The 23,457-nt window shown below is 41.5% G+C and overlaps 3 protein-coding genes and 1 non-coding gene across 4 annotated transcripts; 1 reads left to right on the forward strand and 3 right to left on the reverse strand.

The window, feature by feature from the left end:
- The first annotated feature begins 6,122 nt into the window (after nucleotides 1-6,122).
- On the forward strand, nucleotides 6,123-6,584 carry LOC130139683 (protein GRIM REAPER). Its single transcript, XM_056317209.1, has one exon. The coding sequence runs from the start codon at nucleotides 6,123-6,125 to the stop codon at nucleotides 6,582-6,584; it is 462 nt and encodes a 153-aa protein (XP_056173184.1).
- Nucleotides 6,585-9,585: 3,001 nt separating this feature from the next.
- Nucleotides 9,586-9,783, reverse strand: LOC115681313 (U2 spliceosomal RNA). Its single transcript, XR_004005779.1, has one exon. It is a non-coding gene; the product is annotated as a U2 spliceosomal RNA (small nuclear RNA).
- A 982-nt stretch (nucleotides 9,784-10,765) lies between these two features.
- Nucleotides 10,766-15,607, reverse strand: LOC115681304 (uncharacterized). Its single transcript, XM_030605217.2, has 10 exons — nucleotides 15,390-15,607; nucleotides 13,844-13,953; nucleotides 13,571-13,702; nucleotides 13,347-13,420; nucleotides 13,152-13,257; nucleotides 12,706-12,774; nucleotides 12,196-12,260; nucleotides 11,991-12,089; nucleotides 11,195-11,294; nucleotides 10,766-11,104 (listed from the first exon to the last, which is right to left on the reverse strand). The coding sequence occupies exons 1-10, from the start codon at nucleotides 15,583-15,585 to the stop codon at nucleotides 11,042-11,044; spliced, it is 1,014 nt and encodes a 337-aa protein (XP_030461077.1). The 5' UTR covers nucleotides 15,586-15,607; the 3' UTR covers nucleotides 10,766-11,041.
- A 1,657-nt stretch (nucleotides 15,608-17,264) lies between these two features.
- On the reverse strand, nucleotides 17,265-23,132 carry LOC115681151 (proton pump-interactor 1-like). The gene is made up of 8 exons (XM_030604997.2): nucleotides 22,910-23,132; nucleotides 21,741-22,141; nucleotides 20,224-20,412; nucleotides 19,929-20,108; nucleotides 19,623-19,817; nucleotides 18,688-18,786; nucleotides 18,071-18,604; nucleotides 17,265-17,827 (listed from the first exon to the last, which is right to left on the reverse strand). Exons 2-8 carry the CDS (start codon nucleotides 22,113-22,115, stop codon nucleotides 17,528-17,530), a joined length of 1,872 nt encoding a protein of 623 aa, XP_030460857.1. The 5' UTR covers nucleotides 22,116-22,141; nucleotides 22,910-23,132; the 3' UTR covers nucleotides 17,265-17,527.
- Between the last annotated feature and the right edge of the window lie 325 nt (nucleotides 23,133-23,457).

The following is a 23,457-nucleotide window of genomic DNA, read 5'->3' on the forward strand; positions in this document are numbered from 1 at the left end:
ACATGAACGGGACCACTCGCAAGCTACAACCATGTTCCAAGGTTCATGTATAGTGTGTCCAGATATATTGCTGACATACTACAGCTGTCCTGCTTTATATCTTATTGTCTTCCTTTTTGTTTTTTGCATATAATAAAGTCCATAAGGTCATATGATAGTATTTTCCTGAGTAACATCTAAGGGAATATCATGTGATTCTGATTAGGGTTTCTCTTTTCTTTCTTTTTTTACTCTAGTGGTTAATTAGAACCTCTTCACCTTTTTACATACCATTTCTCCCACTTTCCAGACATGAATATCTCGAGTTAATGACCCTTTTTCTTTGTTTACTGTTTCTCTTTCTTTGAAAAGGAAGATTGGGAAACAAGTCAAGACGATTTGACGGTGTTTATTGAGTTCCTTGAATCAGAAGAAAAGAGAAATTCTCTCTCAAGCAAAGAAAGCCATGCAAATAATGCGGGCGACTAGAGATGAGTGCAGTCGTGGGAAAGAAATTCATCTCCTTTGTAAAAGCGTTGTGTTCAAACGAAGTTCATGATTTCAACGTGATTTGGTCGTGTTGAAAATGAAGGTACTCATATGACACGAGTCTATAATTGACATGAACATCGTGCTCATTTGGACTGAAGAAAATAATTTGATTTGAATTTGCCGCATCTCGTTTAGTTGGTAAGCGTTTTTTTCTTTCTCTCTTCTGTAGAGAGACAGTCATCTCCGAGACATTTCCAATGAAGGGGAGAGGTCAAACATTTGAAGTACCTCGGGTTTCACGATCGAGGGGGGGAAAAGTGACCTCCATGAGAGGGAGAAGAATTATAGATGTGGCTCATTATCTCTACCGATGTCTCAACAAATCTCAATTGTTGATATGCCATTAAAAACTTTTGCAATTACCTCGATTCATATGGGTAAATATATCATTGAAAATTTTCAAAATTATCCTTATTCGTATGGATTAATGGTGGGGCTGAATGGGGCATCGAAAGGAGACACAAACGGGCACTGAACCTTTGTCTTACTTAGGAGGGGAGAGTTATCTATTTCATCCCCAAATATCAAGAAGAATAAAGAGAGAAATGGCTTCTCGGAGTAAAAGGGGCTAAGCCCAACTCGGCCCAATATCACATTTGTGTAAACAAGAAGAGGCTAGAAATGGGCCAGGCCTCCCAATTCTCAAGGGCCATCTTGGTTACTTGTAATTGTAGCGACTCGACTCGAAATTATATCCAGTTTATGGTTGAAATACTCGGGTCTTGTAAATTGACTTTAATAAACGTAATTTTAAATTTGCCTATAGCATAATCAATTGTGTTTTGAGGGGGTCCAATTTCTTCTAATTCACTAGAATGACCAATTAAAAGGACCCCGACTAGGAGGATCAATGCAATCTCTGAAGTCCCATGTCAAGCTCACACGGATGGGTTAAGTGACTTGTAATCGTGATTCCGCGATTCATGAGGTGGGTGTTCTCGAAACTGGCGTGCTGGACTCTTTCAGCTCTCGGCTATTTTCCATGCTCGAGCTGCCTCACTTACTACAGCCTCGTGAAAATTACCGGTCGTTTTCGTTTTAAGGTATGTAATTTCACCTCGTGGATTCCTAGAATTTCCGACACGATGCGAAATTTTCCCCGAAGGATAATAGCTCCAAGTCATTTTCTCAAACTTCTATTTATTTTCAGTTGGAAAAATGACACAAATGGTTCTTAAAATTTGGCCCAATGTGCAATGTGGTTCCCGAACTTTAGCTCAATGTGCAATATCGTCTATGAACTTTTAATTTGTTCAATGTGGTCCTTGAACTTTTGGTACATGTTCAAACTAGTCACTGAATTATATGAAATGTTTGATGTTGTCCATGAACTTATATTAATGGAAGGATAACGTTGGATATTTTCATATAGTTGTCCACGAACTTAGATTAATGGAAGGATAACGTTGGATATTTTTATATAGTTAACGAATTAGTTTGAACATTTACCAAAAGTTCAGTAGCCACATTGAACAAATTAAATATCCAAGGATAATATTGCATATTGGGTTAAAGTTCATGGACCGCGTTACATATTGAGCCAAAATTCATGGACCATTCGTGTTACTATCTTTTTTATTTAGTTTTATCACCTTTACTAAGATTAGGCAGCGTTAAACTGCCGGACTCAATCGAGCTGAACAACACTTCATCACAACCCTCTTCACTCAATGAGCATTGGATCTTGCATCGCTTCATTAACTTCCCCGGAGCTCTTGGACAAGTGATGTATTTCATCAAGGCTCGACTCCTAATGCACGTCTTTGTCTGGCGAGTGTCCCTCGCCTCTCTCCTCGCATCCCCCAAAGCAATTTCACGTGTAACCCAAGCAACCTTCGCTTTGTCCTTTTATTGCATGGCTGCCCTGAAGTTAAGCGAGCGCTCTTTTGACGACCTGACCGCAGAGAAACATCGTCGGTGTTCCTAGGAAAATTGGCCATCACTCTAGGGCGATTCCAGGACATGCGGAACACTAGGAATTACGCCTAAGTTTACAAGTCATGCAGCAAAAAGCCTGGTTTTCCTCGGACCCAATTTATATTACACCTAAGTTTGCAAGTCATGCACGTTGCTCGACTGATTTTAATTATCTTTGGTTTTTTATCCGCTAATGTCCCGTCCTTTTCTTGCAACACACAAAATGTCCGAACACTAAGCAAGATCGTGCAAGTCGATCGGTCGCTAAGACATGCAGATATTGATCCATTGTGCACATCTCTTAGATAAAGTTGAAGACTAGTATATATGTTCATGTGGGAAAATTACCAAAAAAGTCAAGAAACGTATTGCATTTGTGCTAATTCAGTATTAATATTTCAAATGTGCCAGTTTAGTCTCACAACTTTTGACGATTTGCCAATTTTGGCCGAAAGTCACTGACATTGCAGTTAAGTCAATGTCGGCCGTCTTACACAACACGGTCAATGCCGATGTGGAATTTTTTTCAAAAAAAATATTTATGAATTTTTTATATTATTTTTTCTGTTCTTTTCTTTTCTTTTCTTTTCCTAACCCTAGGCTGGTGAGCTCGCTGTTGATCCTCACCAACCACAGGCGAGGGCGTCGACCCTAGCCCAAATCCAGGCGAGGGCTACGATGCCCTTGCCGGCCAACGGGCGAGGGCTGCGGCCCTTGCCTAGATCCAAGCTAGGGCTGCAACGCCCTCCCCCAGACTAGGCGAGAGTCGTTGGCCCTCGCTAGCCCAGGGTTAGAAAAAAAAAAGGAAAGAAAAAAGAAAAAGAAACAATACATAAATTTTTTTTAAAAATCGTCTACGTCAGAATTTTCCAACCAAAATTGGTCGGAATGACCAAATTGGCAAATCATTAAAATGTCTAGGACTAAATTGACAAATTGTCAAAAATTTTACGACTAAATTGGCATAATTGAAAGGTTTAAGACTAAATCGGCAAATCATCAAAATGTTTACGACTAAATTAGTCAAATTAAAATGTTTAGAATTGAATTAACACAAATACGATAGGTTTAGAATTTTTTTGGTAATTTTTCCATGTTCACGTCTGTATGCATAATCTCTTAGAAGAAAAGGTGATTGTTTTGTTCGAGAGTACAGTGTTGGCTTTTAACTTGAGAAATTCAAAACTTAATGTTATTAATTACTTCCTCTAAAATCTAAATGCTTATTTAAATTTTTAATCAACTGATATGTGAGTCTAAATACTTATATGTGAGTCTACTTGTGAACATTCACATGCATCTAGATTCCAAAAATGTAAAAATCACTCCAAACAAATTAAAAAAAAGACAATGCAAAGCTACTTTCCCAATATGGTAATACATCGTGAATTAGTAGTTAGCGTCAATGGTAACTGTTCTGGGGGCCGCATGCGCCAAATGAGCTGGACAGAACCTGGAGAGACCCCCCTTATATGAAATCCATATAAATCCTGTAGTCAAACGCCGTGGGATACTTAAACAGTAAACTAAGCATTCATGACCAGTTAATTCCTTACACTTTCTTTTGCATTTTTTAAGACTCGGGTTCTAGAATATCAAGAAACTTCAATTTGCTCTTGAAATTCGCAAGCTTTAATTCTATTTCTGACTTTATTGTCTCAATCATGTGGTATCAAAGCATGCACATGAAGAGTACACGCATGCAAAATGTTAGGACCTGGCAGAAATTAATGACTTCCTCAAAGACCTAAGCACTTGTTTCTCCTCTTTCTTTCTTATATTTTTATACCATACTAATTCCATTTCTCATAAATCTGAACTAAACCCTTTCTTCGTCACAATAAAACCAAACTAAACATAAGTTGTAAAGACCAAAAAATAAAAAATAAAAGAATGTGATTTGGAACCACAATGTTCGACATTTTTAGCAGAAAAACTTCGTCTTCCAGATTTTGTACAGTACCTTGATAAACCAAGGCTAGAAATTTTCAAAAACAAAGAACAAATCGGATGGATCCAAAGCCAGTTGGGTCTTTTGACTTTGCTCTTTTTGTGTGAACCGACAAAATTAGGGCATTCATGGCACATGTAGTGAATGAATGATACAGCATTGCTTACACGAAACCAAGAAGCAAGGATAGAATATTTACATATATAATATAGTTATTGAGCCAACACGGTTAACGCAGGATGGGAAAACTAATGAAATTAAGACCTCGGATCTGAGTCAACTCGCTTAATTCTATCAAGATCTGCGCGGTCCAAAAGTTGTTAATCCATTTTTTCAAAACCTTGGATCCACCGTAGCGGCTCGGACCCATGTGGATTCAGTCGATGCTTCTTGGGGTTATTTGATCCTATGCATCATATAATATATACGTATATGTCGAATTATGCCCAAGAAAAATGTACAATGGAAAAGAAAAGGGCAGTTGGCGAGTTCAACACATTTGCCGCCGGGAAAGGAGATCCCCCACACGTGTCGCTGGCTACCGCCGCTTCGAGGTCTGAGCAAGAAAACTAGTGCTAACCTAGTGGGGTGTAATTAAAGTATAAGCTCTTGATTTGGTCTTATTCATTCTTCCCCTGCGCACGTAAATCAAAGTGAAAACACACAGCAATCGTACGAAAGAGTAAAGAATCACTGGAAAATTCTTGATTTGGAATAAAGATCTGTCTGACTCTTTTGGCCCTCCCTTGTATGTTTGTGGTGAATTGTGAAAGTGTGTCATGTCTAACATCAATAGGTAGGTGAGATTCAAATATAGGAATAGGAAAAAGTAGATCAGAAAGTGTGATAGATTTTTCATGTCGACCTAAATGGAATTCTGTAGTCTGGTCAAAAGCATGTTTTCCAACACCGTTGTAGAAGTAGGGAATACGTGAAGAATTACTTTTTTCTGCAAAAGGCATTTCGTTTTGTTTGCGCGCCTGATCCTAACACCACTCGTATATTTGAACAGATGCACTTATTTTCTTTTGGACCTTTTGTGAACGGTATCCGTTCTTTGGTGTGATGAAAGGCCAATTCATGTTTGCTGTATTGGCTTACTTTCAACCCATATTAAAGGTCTAAAGAAAGTGTTTTTTGACATGTTCATATTGAAGTTTTTTCCAACCCATATGGGGGAGAGGAGGCATTGGGAATTCATGCATAGTTCATCTCATACATTTTGCAGAATTCTGTAAGGGACTAATGTTTGCTACATGTCCGCGTAAATATTACTTGATGTGAAGTGTTATCAAATGTAAATACGATAGATTCTGCACAGCACTTGTCATTGACATTCCAGCAATAAACTCACCAGCAAAAGTTCACGAATAGTTGTTTCCTTTGACAGAAGGCGAGACAATCTTTACCTCTGGATTTTACTTGGCATCTACAGGTCGTGGGGGTGTTGATTTGGTACATTTAATTGCCGCATAATTCATGCAAATTGTCAGGCGTACATGAATATAATAAGTAATATGCCGAGAATCTAGAGCTCAAGCCAATAAATCTTCTCTAAACTTAGTTCAACTTAACTAGATCTCGATTAATTAATTGAAAAAGAAATGTTGATCTCATTCCCTGCTCATGCATCCCCTAATATTTTATGAGGGAAGCTCACAGTTTAAAGCATCCGTGAACTCCCTTAGCTCGCACTCTTGTAGGGCACAGAAGCGAGAGAGAAATGGCTTCAGTTCTCATCAACCTCGCCACCATACTCTCTCTAACTCTCCCTCTACTCCTCATCTTCTCCCAACCTCATGCCGCGCTCTGGACTGACGCCACTGAGGACGAGGACAGCTTCTACGTGCTCGACGAGCCGCTGCCCAACCTCCGCTCCAGAAGCCGGTTCTTGGCAAGCGTCATCAAGAAGGGCACGCATTGCGATCCCGTCAATGACAACGTCTGCAACGGGATCTCGGCGAACAACGGGACGAGCCTCCTGTATTGCTGCAAGACCCATTGCCGCAACGTTCTAGGGGACCGGAACAACTGTGGCGCCTGCGGCCAGAAGTGCAAGCTCGGAGAGCTGTGCTGCACCGGGACGTGCATTAACATCGCGTACAGCGCGGACAACTGCGGCAAGTGCGACAACAAGTGCTCGCCAGGGCTGAAATGCCAATATGGGACGTGCGGCTACGCTTAACCAGGCCCTAGCTTCGACCGACAGGGACGTGATGGAGGTCGAGGTTTCGGAGATACTTGAGCATGGAAAGTGTAGGCTTAGGTATGAATGAGAGGGTTGATTAAGTACTTAGTCTGCATTTGTAAGAAGGTTCAGAGTTTGAGGTGTTTCCATATACATTGTCAATTCCATTACTTTCACCACCAGAGAAAATCAAGAAGCTTTACATTGTAATAATAATGCTGAGATATGTTTCCTAAAGGTACGTACATCTTGTGTGCCAGTGTGGTGCTCAGATTTTCCAGTTTCATTCGTGCTCTCTCTCTCTCTCTCTCTCTCTCTCTCTCTCTCTCTCTCTCTCTCTCTCTCTCTCTCTCTCTCTCTCTCTCTCTCTCTCACACACACACACACACACACACACACATATCTTGACCAGTTACGATTGCAAGTGAGAGGTGTTAGTCGCTTACATGTTATATCAAGAGAATAGGAAATTGACATTTAGGAAGAACCCGACATTTAGGGAGAATCCGACATTTAATTTTTCTGTAATTTTATGTTGGAGGAATCACTCTACAAACATGATATGTTGCTTCAAGGATATGTTACGTAAATAACACATTGCGCGTGTAACATGCCTAGTACTTATCTTCCAGATATATATTACATACAAAATTAAGGATTTTATATGTTTCTTCTCTGCGTGTGCAAAACTGAATTTTTAGTACACATAAAAGGTTGCATAACAATACAACAATGGAGCAAGTAAGTCTGAGTAAAATCTAGCTCGGGGCTCGTCCAAAGTGTTGGGCCTTACCACCTTGAGATTTACCCAGTGGCGGGTGAGTTCCCATGTTTTCCAGCTCGAGAACAGATGTCATGGGTTCGAATCTTGTCCTGACGAATTCAAATTTTAGTGGAAGCTATGACGGTGGATTATTGTGCTAGTTTCCTTTCAAATAATTGGTTAATTATGATCATATCTTCATATCATTAGAAAAAAAAAAAAAAAAGGTACTAAGGCCCTGATAAGGTTTCGAGACCCTTGAATGTTTAGGCCGCGAATGACAACTTTTCTATTTCAGAAATCAATTTCTTGCTAGAAATAGATTTTTCTATTTATGTTCCTGGACGAGTTTCTGAGAAAAAAACACGTTTGATAATGACACAAAATTTCTGTTTCTGAAACAAAAATTTGTTTGATAACGGTACAAAATTTTTCTCTCCCGAGTGACCGGCGAGCAGACGGATGGCGGCTGCAGACGGCGGGCGGTGGATGGTGGCAGCGAACAGCGGGGGGAGGCGACGGCGGACGGCAACGCGGCCAGTGCAGAGGACGGTGTCGGGCAGCGACAGGAGGCGGGCAATTGCCGACAGTGGGAGGGGTGCGGCGGCGGGAGGAGGGCGGACGTTGGCAACGAATGGCGGGCTGCGGACGATGGGGGGAGGCAGCGGCGGACGGCAATGCGGCCAGTGCGGAGGACGGTGGTTGGAGGCGGCCGGTGTCAAGCAATAGCAGGAAGCGGGGGACGACCGGCTGCGGGATGGGGGCGACAGAAGGCGGCCGGCCGAGGGCAGGAGATGGTGGCCGACGGACGGCGGGCGGCGGCGGGAGGATGGCAGAGGCGGGAGGCAAGCGCCGGCAGGAGGAGTGCAATGGCTAGAGGAGGGGGGCTAGCGGCGGGAGACGGTGGCCGAGGGACGACGGACGGTGGCCCACAGTGGGAGGCGGCGGGAGGAGGGCGGCTGGCGGTGAGAGACGGTGGCCGACGGACGGCGAGCGGCGGCCCACAGTGGGTGGCAGCGGGAGGAGGGCGGGCGGTCGATGGCAGGAGACAGCTGCCATCAAATGGCTACCCACGGCGGCCAGCGGCGGGAGACGGCGAACGGCGGGAGGTAGCGGCAGCAAGTGGGCGGCGATGGGCGGTGGGCGGGTGGCCGGATTGTAGTGAGGGCGAGCGATGAAAAGAATTTCTCATTTATGTTTCAAACCTATTTTTAAAATCAAAATTTATTCCAGAAATTAAAAAATGAAATTGCGTTACCAAACGGATTGATGTTCTAAACTTACTTCTGGAACAGAAAAATAAAAACAAAATGGTTAAAGGGCTTAGCTTGCCAAAACAGGGGCTCCACTTACTAAGGGTGGCGCGAAGTTAAAAGTTGTGGATTTTCATATGAACAACCAAATAGCTGAGTCCTTAAATGAATTACAGTAATCAGATCGAATTTCCACGTCATATTTTGGGACGCAAAATGTTTCATTGAAGTACTATTTTGAGTATCGTTCTTGCCACGACACCATGCAAGGGAGAGACATACTGATCGGAAAAAAATTGCAGATCCTAGGAAATGTTAAACGACTGCAACACCAATCGATGCAAAGGAGTAAAATTGATACGATAAACTTTTTTAATGATTATGTTGTTGCTGCTGAAATTACATACTGCGTTTCAGACTAAAAAAAAAAAGTACATACTGCCTTTGTGCTACGAGCTCCTTAACAACACGTTCAAAACCCAATTTGTGTGGCCGGTGGGTTTTACTAGGCTCTCTCAGAAAAGATGCACCCCTAAAACCGCAGGACAAATCCTTGCTCATTTGAAACGCGAAGAATGCTCTTACACAAAAAGACGAAATCACAAGAGAATCGGTCCAGCAGAAAGGTGGCGAAATCTGAACCGAACCGAACCGCGCCTGCGCTGGCCGTGATCTCACAGCTTTGTGCTCGCCGCGGCCACACGCTCGCGGCACTAGTAGAGAGCTCCAACACATCTCGCTTGCGACCGTACGGATACGATGATGGTGGAGGTCAAACATGGTGCTGGACGGAAAGGTGGCGCATTTCAGTTCCGGACGTCCAAATTCCGCTAACAAAAAGGCCTTACATAATTCTGGAATCCAATCGGAAGAGACCAATATCGGTACCGGGCCTCCTTCACCCTGCAGCCTCAAGTTGGGTCCAAATTGGATCCGGGCCTTTCCCCACTCACTAGCAATAAAACCTTTTGGACTTAAATTGGTGGGGTGCGCCGGGCCGAGGCAGTAGTGCAACGCCAAGGCGACGCGCGAGAGGCCCCAGCAGTAAGCTGCTGTAGCGGGCCAATCCCCCAAGAAAAATTAATTTAATATCGTGTGGACCTATTGCCCACGTATCAGATATTAAACTGATAAGAACAGATACTACACTTGATCTTAGCCAAAAGGCCGAGAAAGGTATGCTTCGTTCCGGCTTCATCCCTCGCACCTTAAAGTGACGTCCTGCTCGTCTCCCTGTTCTCGCTGCCAATGTGGGACTCATCAGAACTCTCTACTGCCCATTCACTCTCCCTGTCTCTCGTACCTCTTCACCTGCAAGTGAGGGATTCATGGGCGTTTTTTATTGTTTGTGCAGCGTTCCTTCTCACTATAGTTCAGGAGCAGAACAAAAATTTGAGAAGAAAACTTCAGACGCGGGAAAGAAATGAAGGAGATGATGCTAGTTACGTGAATCCCGCTCTGGGATTTGCATTAATCAAGCAGAGTGTGTTGCTCCTCCTGATTTATGTTCCTTTGCATCAACCCCAATTGTCTTAACTGAGAGTGAGAGCCTTGTACTTTTAAGTAGCGTTCTATATTTGCATTTTCTCACGCATTTTCAACAGTTAGAACTCTTGATAAGCAATGAAAAAACCATTGGGTTAACTAAGTATATACACTGGGAATCCACTTAAACTATTGAAGCCTCTGAGTCGGTCCCCCAACATGCGCTAGATACATGCAATCGTGACTCGAAAAATTGCTAACGCGGAATGTACATCATGCGTACACATTCGCAATCTTATTGCTGGTTTGGGGGCCTAATTCTCAGCAACCTTCACATTTTCACAGCTCGTGTGTGCTAGGCATACCCCTGGCCAGACGAACTGAGTATCGAACCTATTTTTCGACCAGTTTCAGCTGATTCAACCCTGTACTGACTTAGAAATCCGGTTCGATTGTCCATATGGCTTTGAAAATATTGCTTGGGACATGGTAACTACTAGGCTTGTTAGCCTAGTGACTCTCAAAAACCTGACATGTACGTGAAACTGATAAGCCCTAGAGATTATGTCGGCACATATCAAAAGATACTATCAGACAAAATGATGGAAAGGAAATTTAGGTATGCCATAAGCTCCTACCGAAGAGCAACAATTGCCTCTGAATATACGAAAAGCATCTGAATTGAATTGGAAAAGTTCTCCATCGAAAATAGTCATCGCCACCAATGAAACTTTTCCAAATGTCTAACATATACCATCAACCAATGTTACTCCATCAACACTCAACAGATACCCGAAACTCGAAATCTCAGGTGTACTCGATGGATGATTTTTTTAATCCTCTGCGAGAACAGTTTCAACTCCCAAGCAAGGATGATGTAAAGATATGAGAAAAAGGATCCACTTTTCTGAAAGACAACTTGCCGACAATGATAACGTCGATGTTGTTGAAGTTTACAGGTATCGAATGAGCTCCACTGCAAATTTACCTTTTCTTGTTGTGATGATTTCCCCTATCTGCACAAGAAAAATTTAGAAGACCAAAATGTCTCGTGAAGGACTATAATAGGATTCGCTGAACTAGCATATGTCGTTTACTTTACATACCTTTAATCTCCCTTGACCACTAACAGAGACAATATCCCCACTCTTGAGTGTAGTTCCGTTTTTTGTTACGGTTGTCCAATTAACACGCACATCACCATTACTGCATAGAACAAAAGCGTTACTGCATCCTACCGCTGGCCAATTAGATAAAAGCAATCCTCATCTCTATCAGACAGTATAAAAACTAGCCATCTCTTGGCTGCAAACGTCACGTAGGCAACTAGATAACCAAAACAAAGCTAAGTTTGTGACTGGTTACACTGTATCTTTAAACCAGCCATGTAACTTCCTACGTACTGATGAAATCAAATGATTTAATCCACATAGCTTTTAACATTCTACAGTTCATCTTCAAACCAATTTCAAATAGGTGAAGCAACAGAGTTAGCTGAACCTAATGCAATATCAGCTGCAATGTGAAGGCAAGAAATTTCCCCCAAATTTGTTCCTTCGAGGGGTGCATGAGCATGTGCTTGCATGTCTGCACGCGTGTGCGTGAGAGAGAGACAGAGACAGAGAGAGAGAAGGGGGGTCTTTAAAAGCCAGAGAAAATAAACAGAATGCAAGACGCATTGGCCACTTAGAAACGCTCAATTCTGTGGTATGACTCTTGCGAGGAAAAAATAAAGCAGAAAGGTTAAATTGCAATTTCAGTCTCTGAATAATGATGAAAGAATTGGCAGTCCGCCTAATAGCAATGTAAACATCAGGCTCCTATCTGTGCTCAGTAGCACAGCATCATGTCCAGTGCAGGCCTGGACAGTGCAGTATGAGAGAATGGATCTGAAAGTTATACCTGATTAAAGTAGCTAGCTTTGACCGAGACATCTTAAATCCTGCACTAGCCAGAGCATCAACCCTTAACGATGCTTCCACAGATCTGAATGACTTGGTCCTGCAAACAAACATTCAGGCTATGAGCAGCTCTGCAAGTACGACATCCACAAGCATGCAAAACAGCAAGCAGTGTGTGCACAGACACACAGACAGAGAGAATCAACCTTGGGGATTCATATTCAAGGGCGAGCAGTGGTATCCTTGTGCAAGAGACTGGAACATTACCAACCTGCAAGAAGTTAGTATGAGTAATGTCTCTATCCACTGGATCGGTTGGAATGTTCATGGTGTATATAACATATTTATGCAATTCATATATCTCAAGAATCTCAACTCCACAGTGCTGCCCATTGGATGAAATCATCTTTCAGTTACTTTTGATATGGTGTAAATTAATCCTGATTACAGTTATTTTAAAGCAATTTGCCTTGGAACAACCAGAAAAGGAAATAAGAGTCGATGGATGTCTATTTTCAGTAACTCATCAGAGGAATCTCGCAAAAGAGCAGGATGATACCCGGTTGTATCAGCCAAAGTAAAAGGCACGAAAATTATCAAGTTGATACTCATCATAATTCAGATATAGCATGAATGTCAAGATGTTGAAGTTATGCCAGAGGAGAAAAGGTAAAATGGCAATGGAAACTGCTTTGTGTGTAAAAAGTCTTTGCTACCTTATCCAGAGTTGCCATGATAAAGTCCACAAGTTCAGGAACAATGAGGATTTGAGCCCCTCTTTCTCCCTTCAATCACCAATTTTAGCAAAGGATGAATACATTGCATGAAAAGAAGATGCAAATTTAATAAGATCTTCTTCCAGTAGAGAGGCTACAAGATAATCCACATCTGAGACACCTTGGATACAATAATAAATCATCTATCTTCAAGACAGCAAATGAAGAACCAATGGTGATGACAATGGTATATTCATAGGAAGTCGTTGGCAGCAATGGGAAAACTACTAACCAAACTTCCACACATATAAGAAAGCACAGTGTAGAGGTAGAGACAGCCTGATGTATTTAAACAGGTTCCATGTACTTCCGCGATGGAAACACCAATATGTTCAAATAGTATATACCAGAATTAATGGTTTCCTTGTTTATAAAGCCTCATTTACCCGCAAGAGAATATCTCCAAGTTTTTCCCTCGCAATTCCTGTCCCAAGAATTGCACCAAGGACGTCTCCATGAGAACACGAGTCAAATGAAAAATTCCCTGTGATACTGGAGAAGTATTCATCCAGAAATGACAAACACTTTAAAATCAGATAAAGGTGAAAATAGGGAGCAATATACTTGCATGCACTTCCTACCTTACTGCTGCAACTATATCGGGTTCACTGGACAAAGTCTCAATATGCCCGATGGAAATCCTGCATCGCTCAGCCTGGGTGCCTTGTAAAGTATACAAAGTTATTGGGTCACAGAGTCCATGAAGGAAAGATGCAGAATCGAGCTCACAGACGGAGAGTAAATCAATTTTTAGATATAGACCTTTAAGAAAAACACAAGCTATACACATATTAAAGTGATTAACCTGTGGATATCCTCCTTGAGATACGGCTTTGATGTCAGCAAGCTTTTCCAAGAGAAGCATAGACTCATTCTGCACTGGAGGGGTGAGAAAATCGGTGTGCAAAACTATATTTCTTGATGATGCCCTTTTTGCCTACATGAAGGACATTTCAGAACCTTTTTTGCAATGAAGTTCGTTCTTGACAATAAAAATCAAAGATCTTAACATTACTAAAGTAGGGAGGAAGATGAAGAGAAGGAACGCATATTAAATTGAATCATTTCTGAGAAGTACCATTTCAAGAATGTGCTTCACTTCTTCGATGACATTCTTGTCCCTCAGTCCTTTAAGTAAATCATCCTCGTTTCTCTTTACAGCTTGTGCCAGGTGACACATTTGTGAAGCTTTAATGCAATAATATAAAGCTTGGTCAAATAGTATAGAAAGCAGTAGATTGCCATCAGGGCATTGCAAAAGCAAAATATTAAGGGCACGCATGGAATGACTTCTATTTTTTTGTTTTTTGCTTAATCTAAATTCTTTTGGTTGTACCGAAATTAAAAAAAAATATCTTGCAGCTTACGCACTTTGACTTTTCTTTAAATCCGAAATTTCTAAAAAATTTCACAATACTCGAATGCTGGCACGTAAATTTACATATAATTTTTTTTATAATATTCTGAAATTTGAATAATATTTAAAAATTTAGCGGGAAGGCAAAAACGAACGGTATTTCTTGCTTTTGCTTAACTGCAAACAAACGTGCCCAAAAAAAAAATAATGACAATGAGAAATAAGAGTCGCAATTGATGCACTAAAACTTTATTGTTGTCATTATTGCCAAAAGGATAGCATCCATGACTGATCAAATGCCTACATACTCAAAAGGGACATCTGTTGGCTTTTGTCCCGAATTGCCATTGCAAGAAAGAAAACCCAAATACCTTTTCCCTAGTTATGGTGATGGTTTGTCAGTAAAATTCCTCTAAGGGGATCGGATAAAAAGCTCAAATTGCTGCAGGTAGGTGCAGCCACCCAATAGCAGTACCATCAAGGAAACCTCAAAGAAAAAGTTTTCTAAACATGAAGTGGCAAACGCAAATCTTTATATCTACACTGTAATTAGCAAACGAAAACCATTTAATCCAACCAGCAGCAAAGGATAGTAACATCAAGCTATATCCTTTTAACTTCTTTCTTCTGTAGATGCCTCTACACTCTAAAGTACCCGTTGCTAGATTGTTTCTTTTTCAACATGTTAATGGTATTCAAGAAACTTCCTCGAAAGCAATGGCAAGCCAATATTAACCAACCAAGCAAGTGAGCTTCAATTTCAGGCGGTGTCAAAGGAGCCCAAGCATCAAGAGTAGAGACCATATTCAGTATCCCACACACAACCTTCGCCATTCATTCTTTCATTGCAAACAAAAAAACAACGCAAACATGTCGCACAACTACTCCGACCGCTCATTTAACTTCTTTCACTAGGGTGGGCATACACATTTAACACAACTTCAAGTGTTCTTCTCATCAAACAATTCCCCTGCACCATTTAGATTAACCAGAATCATCAACCAAAATCAAGAAACCAACAGAGCCCTCCCTGCGGCAAAATCCCACGTTTCTTTGGATAATTAACAACACCCTCTACCGTTGCCACCAGTAAATTCACTCCCGCAGCTTCGGTCAAAGTTTTAATTCACAACTATCATCTCGACACCCACAAAGCACTCGGGTAATTTCGTTGCCCGTTTCCTCAAAAAATCGCATCTTTCACAGACATTCGCTCGCAAGATAGGCCAAAAAACGTGTGGAGAAGCAGAGCCAGAGCCAGAGGTACCTGAATGGCCATGAGGCGAAAGGAGAGGTGAGAAGCGGCGACGGGTCGGAGGGTAAGAGAGGCGACGGAAACAGGTTGCGCGAGGTTGAGGACGAGGGTGAGAATGCGACAAGGCTTGGATTGCTCTTCGCGCAATCCACTGCGCTTTGCCGCTGGTGAGAGCCATGACTTCCAACGAGTTTGAAGAATCCGACATTTTGTTCTGCTCCTGCTTTTTAGCCTTTCCATACCGGAAAAAACACAAATAAAGGAAAATAAAAAAAAATATTTGCTTAGCCTGTTGGCCTTATCTCAAGTATTTCATCTTAATACAAGAAGATTATTACATGATTCGGGTCGAATATCTTTTATAGGGAAAATAACGTAAATGGCCCTTGAACTTATACCCGATATATACAATGTGGTTCATCAACTTTTAATTTGTTAGTGTCGTTCATGAACTATAGCCCAATGTGCAACGTGATTCTTGAACTTTTAAATTGTTCAATGTGATCTGTGAACTTTTAATTTGTTCAATGTGATCCATGAACTATAGCCCAATGTGAAATGTGATCTCTGAGCTTTTAAATTGTTCAATGTGATCCCTGAACTTTTTATACATATTCAATTAGTACTATATGAAAATATTCGGTATTGGCTCTAAACTTGAACATGAACATCTTCATATATTTTAGAAACTAAATTGAACACGTAACAAAAGTTTAAAGGCCACATTGAACAAATTAAAAGTTCAAGGATAATATTACACGGTGAAGTAAAGTTCAAGAATCACGTTAAATAAATTGTGTATCTTAATGCATCCACATGCTATATGAGATTAGTTTCTCTTTTCCCGAAATACTAATCTCATGTGACGAGTAAATAAAGATTAAAATATTAATTAAAAGAGAATATAAAGAAATGTGTGGAGGAAGGACACGTCATTTATATTTATTTTCTTCGGACAGAAGGAGACATCAATGACTAAGATTTCTGTTTTTCGGTTCATGATTCTTACTATTCACTATCATTCGCAAATTTCCAGAAATATTTGCTCGGTAAGAACGGCATTGATGTAAATATTGCATATTTAAGGGGGGGGAAATCACAATCACAATGGCAATATTGTATACGATTAGGGGTAAAATCTCCTCTTCTTGTTGATGGGAAATATATGCGCCAGCTTAACAAAATGTGACGTCGGGCACTGATGTATCGATCACCTTCTTGACACTCGGTTTCGAGTTGTCCATAGCTTTCTCAGGTCTTCGACCTGTCAATCCGGATTAAAAATGGCCGCGCCACATCATTGTGCATGCATAGCATGACCGGACGAGTGTTCGTGGAGGACGATCCGTGCATGCGGTATGTGCTTCGCGCTTGGGAGGTACTCCTAGCAAGCGGCTAGGTGCAAATTGCACAGGCAAGCGACGATTCGACTTGAATGAACCGAGACGTCATGCAAAACTAAAGTGCTTCTGAGCCTAGATAGGATGATAGAAGGAGCATGATACATTGCACAAGCAATACTGGGAAAAAAACGTGTTTGGTGCGTTATATCAACCAGAAATGTGAAACTCCAGACAACTTCTCAAGTTTAGATGCTGATGGTAAATCTGAGGCTGAGAGTCCGACATAAGAGTTTTAGGCCAAAATGATCCAGTTCCGATCCAGAACGAGGTATACTGTCGTGGAAACATCCATTATCCGTTTAAGCATTTCGACCGTGCTTAGCCGGACGAGCGCTAGTTGACATACATCACCCAATGATTAGTAGTACTGTAGAAGGATGAGTAGTACTGCATACTTACCTATTTCACCTTTCAGGGATGAGCAATCAAAGTATCAATCGCCAAGCCCCCACACACACATCCCGCAGAAAGAGAACTCATAAAATTTGAGAGCAAGAGTACTGTATTAAGAGAAAAATTCCAGAATATCCGAACAGTCAAAATTCGAACAACTATAACCCGCAAATCTACTCTGCCCGCTATCTAGAGGTCCTATCCCAAACTGAGTTTCTAAAAGCATTATGAGTTTCAAGTCCCATTCCTTGTTGGGACTGAAAGAACTAAGTTACCTGAAAGTTAAAGCTTCTATAGGCAAAACTACCCGTTTGCTAGGCCTCATCGTCCAGCGGTTCTACCTCCTCTTCTTCCTCAGGGAAGAGAGTAATATGCATAAGCTAGGGCCACCAGAGCTCCCAAAACAGCAGCAGGAACAGCCCACATCCAGTAGGCCTGTGTCCTCCTACGCCTGAGGATGGCCTTTGGAACTGATTCGACTCCTTTCGTTCGAGTTTTCACCCTGTAGGTACTTTTCTTTTGAACCTTCTCCTTTGCAGGGGCCGGAGCCTCAGGAGCTTTCCCAACCTTCTCCACTTCGGCAGCCTCCTCAGTCAGTTCCTCCTCATCAGGATTCCATGCCATCACTTTCTTCTTTTCCTTCTTTTCACGATCCTGAAGAAATAATTTTTCACAATAAAAAAAGAGCTCGTCAGTTTCGAAGCTAGTACGAAAGTCTGTAAAGAACTGGGAAATTTATTAGGCATCCAAAGATAACATGTTAAGCTTCAACATTCTGCTGCGAAATGGGAAAAGGTAGTTTTCTCGTGTCAAACTTTCCCGTAATGTGTAAAAACTATATTAAGGGATTTAATGAAAGTGGCCATTTCTAGTAAAAAGGAAATATCAGATGATTACCTTGAGCTTCTTCTCAGCCTCCTTTTGAGCTTTAATTGCCGCTTTCACTGCATTTTTCTCTGCCAGCTTTTTCTTCCTTTCTAGAGCCTGCTTCTGCTTTTCGATTTGATCCTGCCTCTTCATCTCCTTCAGCTTCTCTTTGTCGACTTCAGTAACTTTCGGAGCCTCCTGCTCCGGTTTTACCAAAACAAAGTCCTCAGTGTCCTCTTTGAACTTTGAGACCTTAAGTTCCAGTGTGGCAGCTGAATCACCCGCTATCTTAACAGCTTCTTTCTGGTTATTCTTGGCGGCAGCGACATTGTCTTGCGGAGGTGGTTTGGAATCTTCTTTTGGATGTTTCACTTCAGTTTTCATAATTTTCTCTTTTTTGGATACCTTTGTTGATTCCTCGGCGACTGCTAGTGGCTTCTCATTGGGATTCCTAATTCTTCCGTCTCTGCCCAACTGTCGGGCATCCAATGATGGCAATACTCTTTTGAGGTAATCGTCTCTGAAACTCTTGCTGTCGTTCCAGAGGGAGAAAAACTTCTCAACCTGATAAGGAAGCGAAGGGTTAAAGCTAAGAATGACCGCATGACATGCAATCTATATTCATTTAAGAATTAAGGATCACAAACCTCATTCAACGACAGCTCCTCCAGAGCACTAATATCCTTCTTTGCAGCAAGGTCTCTTGCAATGTTCAAAATCGCACGATTTTGGTAAAAGGGGGCATTCTGAAACAGAATGGAAAGTAAAATGTTACGACCGTCGTCTACAGGAGAAAGTGTCGTATCTCTCAACTTAATGCTCCTTTAATGAAACATATGTCGCAGTCCATTTCCTTTAAGCAGCAGGAAAAATTACCAGGTCAGTTTCTCAAACTACCATGAAAGATCAAAATTACACTCAATCTATAAAAACTCGGGAGCTTATCGAGTTTGTGGTTGGAAACATGTAAGTAGCAATTTACTATCGACCCAACTAGTTAACTTTCACTTGTTCATGTATCCTGGCTGATGCGGGACACAAAAAAGTGAGCTGGAATTAGATACGTAGTTTTGAAGGAAAGTTGTTTTTTGGAGTTGTGGCTATATTAAGGAACAGCAAAAATCATGTTAGAATTTCAGAAATGAATGGGTTCATAGAAGAGGTCTCGATGAATGAATTTATGATTTGGTTAAAAAATCGTCAAAGAAAGAGTGTATATTTGTTCAGGCATCAAATATGAAGTAGCTAGGCATTAATTCTAAGCGCAAAATGACAGTGCAGCATCCAAAAGCTTGAATTTTAAATGCTAGAAAGTTATTTAGTATCATCTAAAGAATATAGTTGATACCACCATACACAGAATTTTCTAGCAAACTATTTCTAAGTATGCTGATCGAAGACCACGAAACCTGCTAAATAAAATAAAAAAAAAACCTAGTAAATAACATTCTTCCGCCCAAGACTGACCACACATTAGCTTTATTCACAGACAGATGACTCGAAAACTAAGCTCCAAAGTTGGCAATCCATGTAGAAGCAATCAAAGAAAGGCCTGTGCTATGTGCGTATCTAAAAAACATACCGCCTCATCACGCCGTTTCCTCAGCTCCTGCAGGTTTTCATATGCTTTGTCCCTCTTCTGAATGGTAAGTGACAAATCATCTTGCAAAGACCTTATATCATTCTCTATACCCTCCAATTCTTCCCTGAGATTCTTAATTTTTCCCTTAACTGCCTGCTGATCCTTCCTCACTCCATCCAAGCCAACTCCCATAAGCTACAATAAAATAATGTTACTATGATTATATAATTTCATTATTACCTTCGTGTATCAAATTATAAAGAACAAGGGTGTGTCAAGCTGGTTTTGAAAGTGCACACTTCTTACTTTAACCTGGTCCTGAATCTCTTCTCGCTGACCATATTTACCCTGCACATCAGCCCTCAGAGCAGCATTTGCAATAACCTTCTCCCGTGTGCCCTCAAGCTGTTTTATGTCCCGTAGAAGTTGCTTCTCTTCTGCCAATGGGATGCTCTCGTGCTGTATGCGGTAGTTCAAGTTCCGGATCTGCAAGAACCAGTAGCAACCAATAAATTGTAAATTAAAATGAAAGGCTAATATGGTATTTAAATAAATAAGGACGATATAGAAGGTGGTCTATATGCTTAAACTACCAACTTACGAGCTCATTAAGTTCTTCTTCTGATGAGCACATGCCACTTCCACAACCAGCATGGTTCCCATTGCGTAGCTTGCCTAGAGCATCGTGCAATGGTTCCATTTCCTTCCTCTTTTCTTCAGCAATCATGTTAAACTGCTTGTTCTCACCGCCCAAAGCTTTCAGCTGAGTGATTATGTCTGCTCGCTCCGACTGCATATGAAGAAAACATTGACAATCGAAAAATGCTACCAAATTGATTGCACTAAGTGTGATGGTGGAGAGGAGTGGGGCGGGTTGGGGGACCAAGGGGGTGACAGAACTTCGCATTTTCTGCGTATTTTGATGTTTGGCATCAAAAGCCCAGTCAAAAATCAATTAACCATAAGGAGAAACCGCTCCCCTGAAATTTATGAGCTTGTGCAATTTCTGGGTGAAAATAGATCTGAACGATGCCAATATATTGATGAATTTGTGAAATACAGGTGTACAACTTATTATGATTCACTCTTACCATTCTGTTTTAGTAAAAGTCAAGCTTAAGAGTTTTGCACGAAAATTTGTAAGAATCATCCCCTGAAACCAAGAAGGGGTACGCTAAAGCCTGAACCATCTAAACAAGCTTTTAATGCCTTATCGAGCTAAATCGACCAAATGGCCCTTTCATGGTGGTCAAAGCAACAGTCACCATATAAAAGATTAATCTATTTTTCCCTAAGCAGACTAATCTAGCCGGAAGGTATGCTTAACCAAACTAAAGTTTTGAAGCAACCAGTAAAGTTGACGTGCACTACATTTGGCATAAGACTGATTTCAACTGCAAGGCATCTTTGATTCAAGAACTCTCCTACATAAGGCATTAAAGCAACGATTTTGCTTCGTAACATGAATGTCACCCACCGCCAGAGCAAGCCTTTTCGAGCAAGCGGTACAATACACAATTGGTTAGTAATTATGTGCTAGCAATGCTTATTTAAATTACTCAACATTCATGGTCAAAGTTTATTATGAATAAGCAGCTTTTGCAGCGTGACATAACCTTTTTTCTCAAATGACAAACAATGAAAAATGTTTACATCCGAATTTAACCCGCACGTACCCTTCGGCAGGTCACATTCTAATATGCTTAATGTTAAGGCAACAATAAATGCATGAAGTCTGTTCAGTTCTCAACTAACGTACTCAACCCTAGCAAAGTAAACCATCAATGACTGTCGTTTTCTTAGAAGTGTAATTCGGGCGTGTTTTGTCCTCGAAACTCTGGTGGCCTCAAAAGCGATCGAAATTCTCTTCTAATCGTAATGGATTGGATCTCCTACATTCATGCTAACCAACAGGAACGACCCCTACCAATAGATTGTCATTGGCCTTTCATATCCAGGCCCTAGATAAGAAGAACAACAAGCCGTCAAGGCCTCAACCCAGAGGTTTGACTATCTTGCTACCATAATCGCAACGACATGAAGTATCCTAAACAAGGAAAGGAAACCATTCTAGTTCAAATGACTGGTACTTAAAAAGCCGTAAGCTTTTAAACTTACCCTCTTTGCTCTCAGTTTGTCGGTGATCTGGAACCTGGCTTGATTCATCCGTTGAATCTCCCTATCAGCCAGGTCAATTTTGACTTTCATCTGGGGATCACCGTGCGACCTGCACTTAGCAATATAAAAGCAGTGAATCTTATTCGGTGCCGGCCATTCATCAGCAGCATCCTTGGGGAAGGTGGCATCGGAAACTTTATTTGCTTCGCTGTTTGCCGATCCATCTCCATGAGAACCGAACTTAATGTCCACCTTAGGGATCAATCCATGTTCCAGCTTCCCATTCTCGTTCTTACACGGCAAAGACCTCTCCGCCTCAGCTAAAGCCTCCGCAGGTGGCGGTACCATCTCAAATCCATTGACTTCGATAGCCATGTTTGCTACTGCAGCAATTAAAAATCCTGTGTGCAGAGCAAAAGACAGAAATCAAATAAACAGTCATCAAGCCACTTCCAACCACATAATTCTGTTACCATTCTTTCTCTTTTCATTTCGGGGTTAGCCATCTCAAGTCCACAAGAATGTCAGATATGAAAATTCATTTCGGCAGCCATTATTCTTAAGATTAAAAACCTAAGTAAAAAAAAAACGAATAGTAGACCCAGATCTTTTGATCAAAAACACCCAAGAAATGAATCTCCTAAGCAATTCCCAACAGCGCTGGATCGGGTACCGGCTCCGAGGATCATTCGCAAGAACAACGCCTAAAGATACCAAAATTTAAGCACGATCAAGGGAAGAAACAAAGCGCAAAACGAGCTCCATTAAAATGTATGCGATATATCTCTGCATGTCGATATCCGAACCCAAAGAGAAAAAGAACAAAGAATCTGGGCCAGCTTCATCTTCTATCAAGACAAGCGCTCGCAAAACCATGATCGAGAAAAAGCAAGAAATGAAACAGGCGCATCACGTCGTTCTGAATTACCAAATCAAACATGCATGCAAGATCAAACGACAGATCAGACACTAGAACGACGGAAAAACCATGACAGAAGCATGACAAAAAAGAAAACAAGATCAAAAGGCGATCACCTCCGCTTTGGCAGATTCAAGATTGACGCCACTGAACACCCCAGGAAAAAAAAAGAAAAAAAGGCAGCACCGGACAAACGGCAAACACGATCGTAGCAACGCTATCTGAAACGGGTCGAAGCAAAGACGATTACCAGGGGACGCAGAAGAATCCTCAGGGACACCGGAGCAGCGACCAAAAAACTGGCGTTTCGTCGACAGAGAATTCTAGAGAACTGCAAAGGGTCAGATCTCGGTCATCTTCTCGCTATCTAGCAACGGGCCTCCGAATCAATGAGCCTGCCGTTGCCTCCTAAATTCAGGAGAGAGAGAGAGAGAAGGGGAGAGATGGTTTCGGTTCTCTTAAATTTTTCTGGGTGCAGTACGAAAGAACACTTTGGGACTTGGGAGGACTACCGTCTTTATAGGCAGTGGCGGATCAGGGGCATTTTCGGAAACTGAAATTGACCCGTTTTTTTTTGCATGCAAGGACATGGATTCTTCGTTCTTCTTCTCTCCACCCCCACCGTTGAAACCAATTTTACTTTTTTCCGAACCCCCCACGTCGGAAGCATTCCAAATGACGTCACGTACCCTTTGGAACTCTTTGTAAGAAAAATCCTTGATCATATTACAAGTCAATCAAGCACTTCAAAAGAAGAAAGTAAAAGGAAGAGACATCAGAGCCATTGATCCAGCAGTA

Source organism: Syzygium oleosum, unplaced genomic scaffold (genome assembly GCF_021117445.2).
Source record: "Syzygium oleosum isolate NSW1041296 unplaced genomic scaffold, Sole_v2.1 Sole_v2.13, whole genome shotgun sequence".
NCBI lineage: Eukaryota > Viridiplantae > Streptophyta > Magnoliopsida > Myrtales > Myrtaceae > Syzygium > Syzygium oleosum.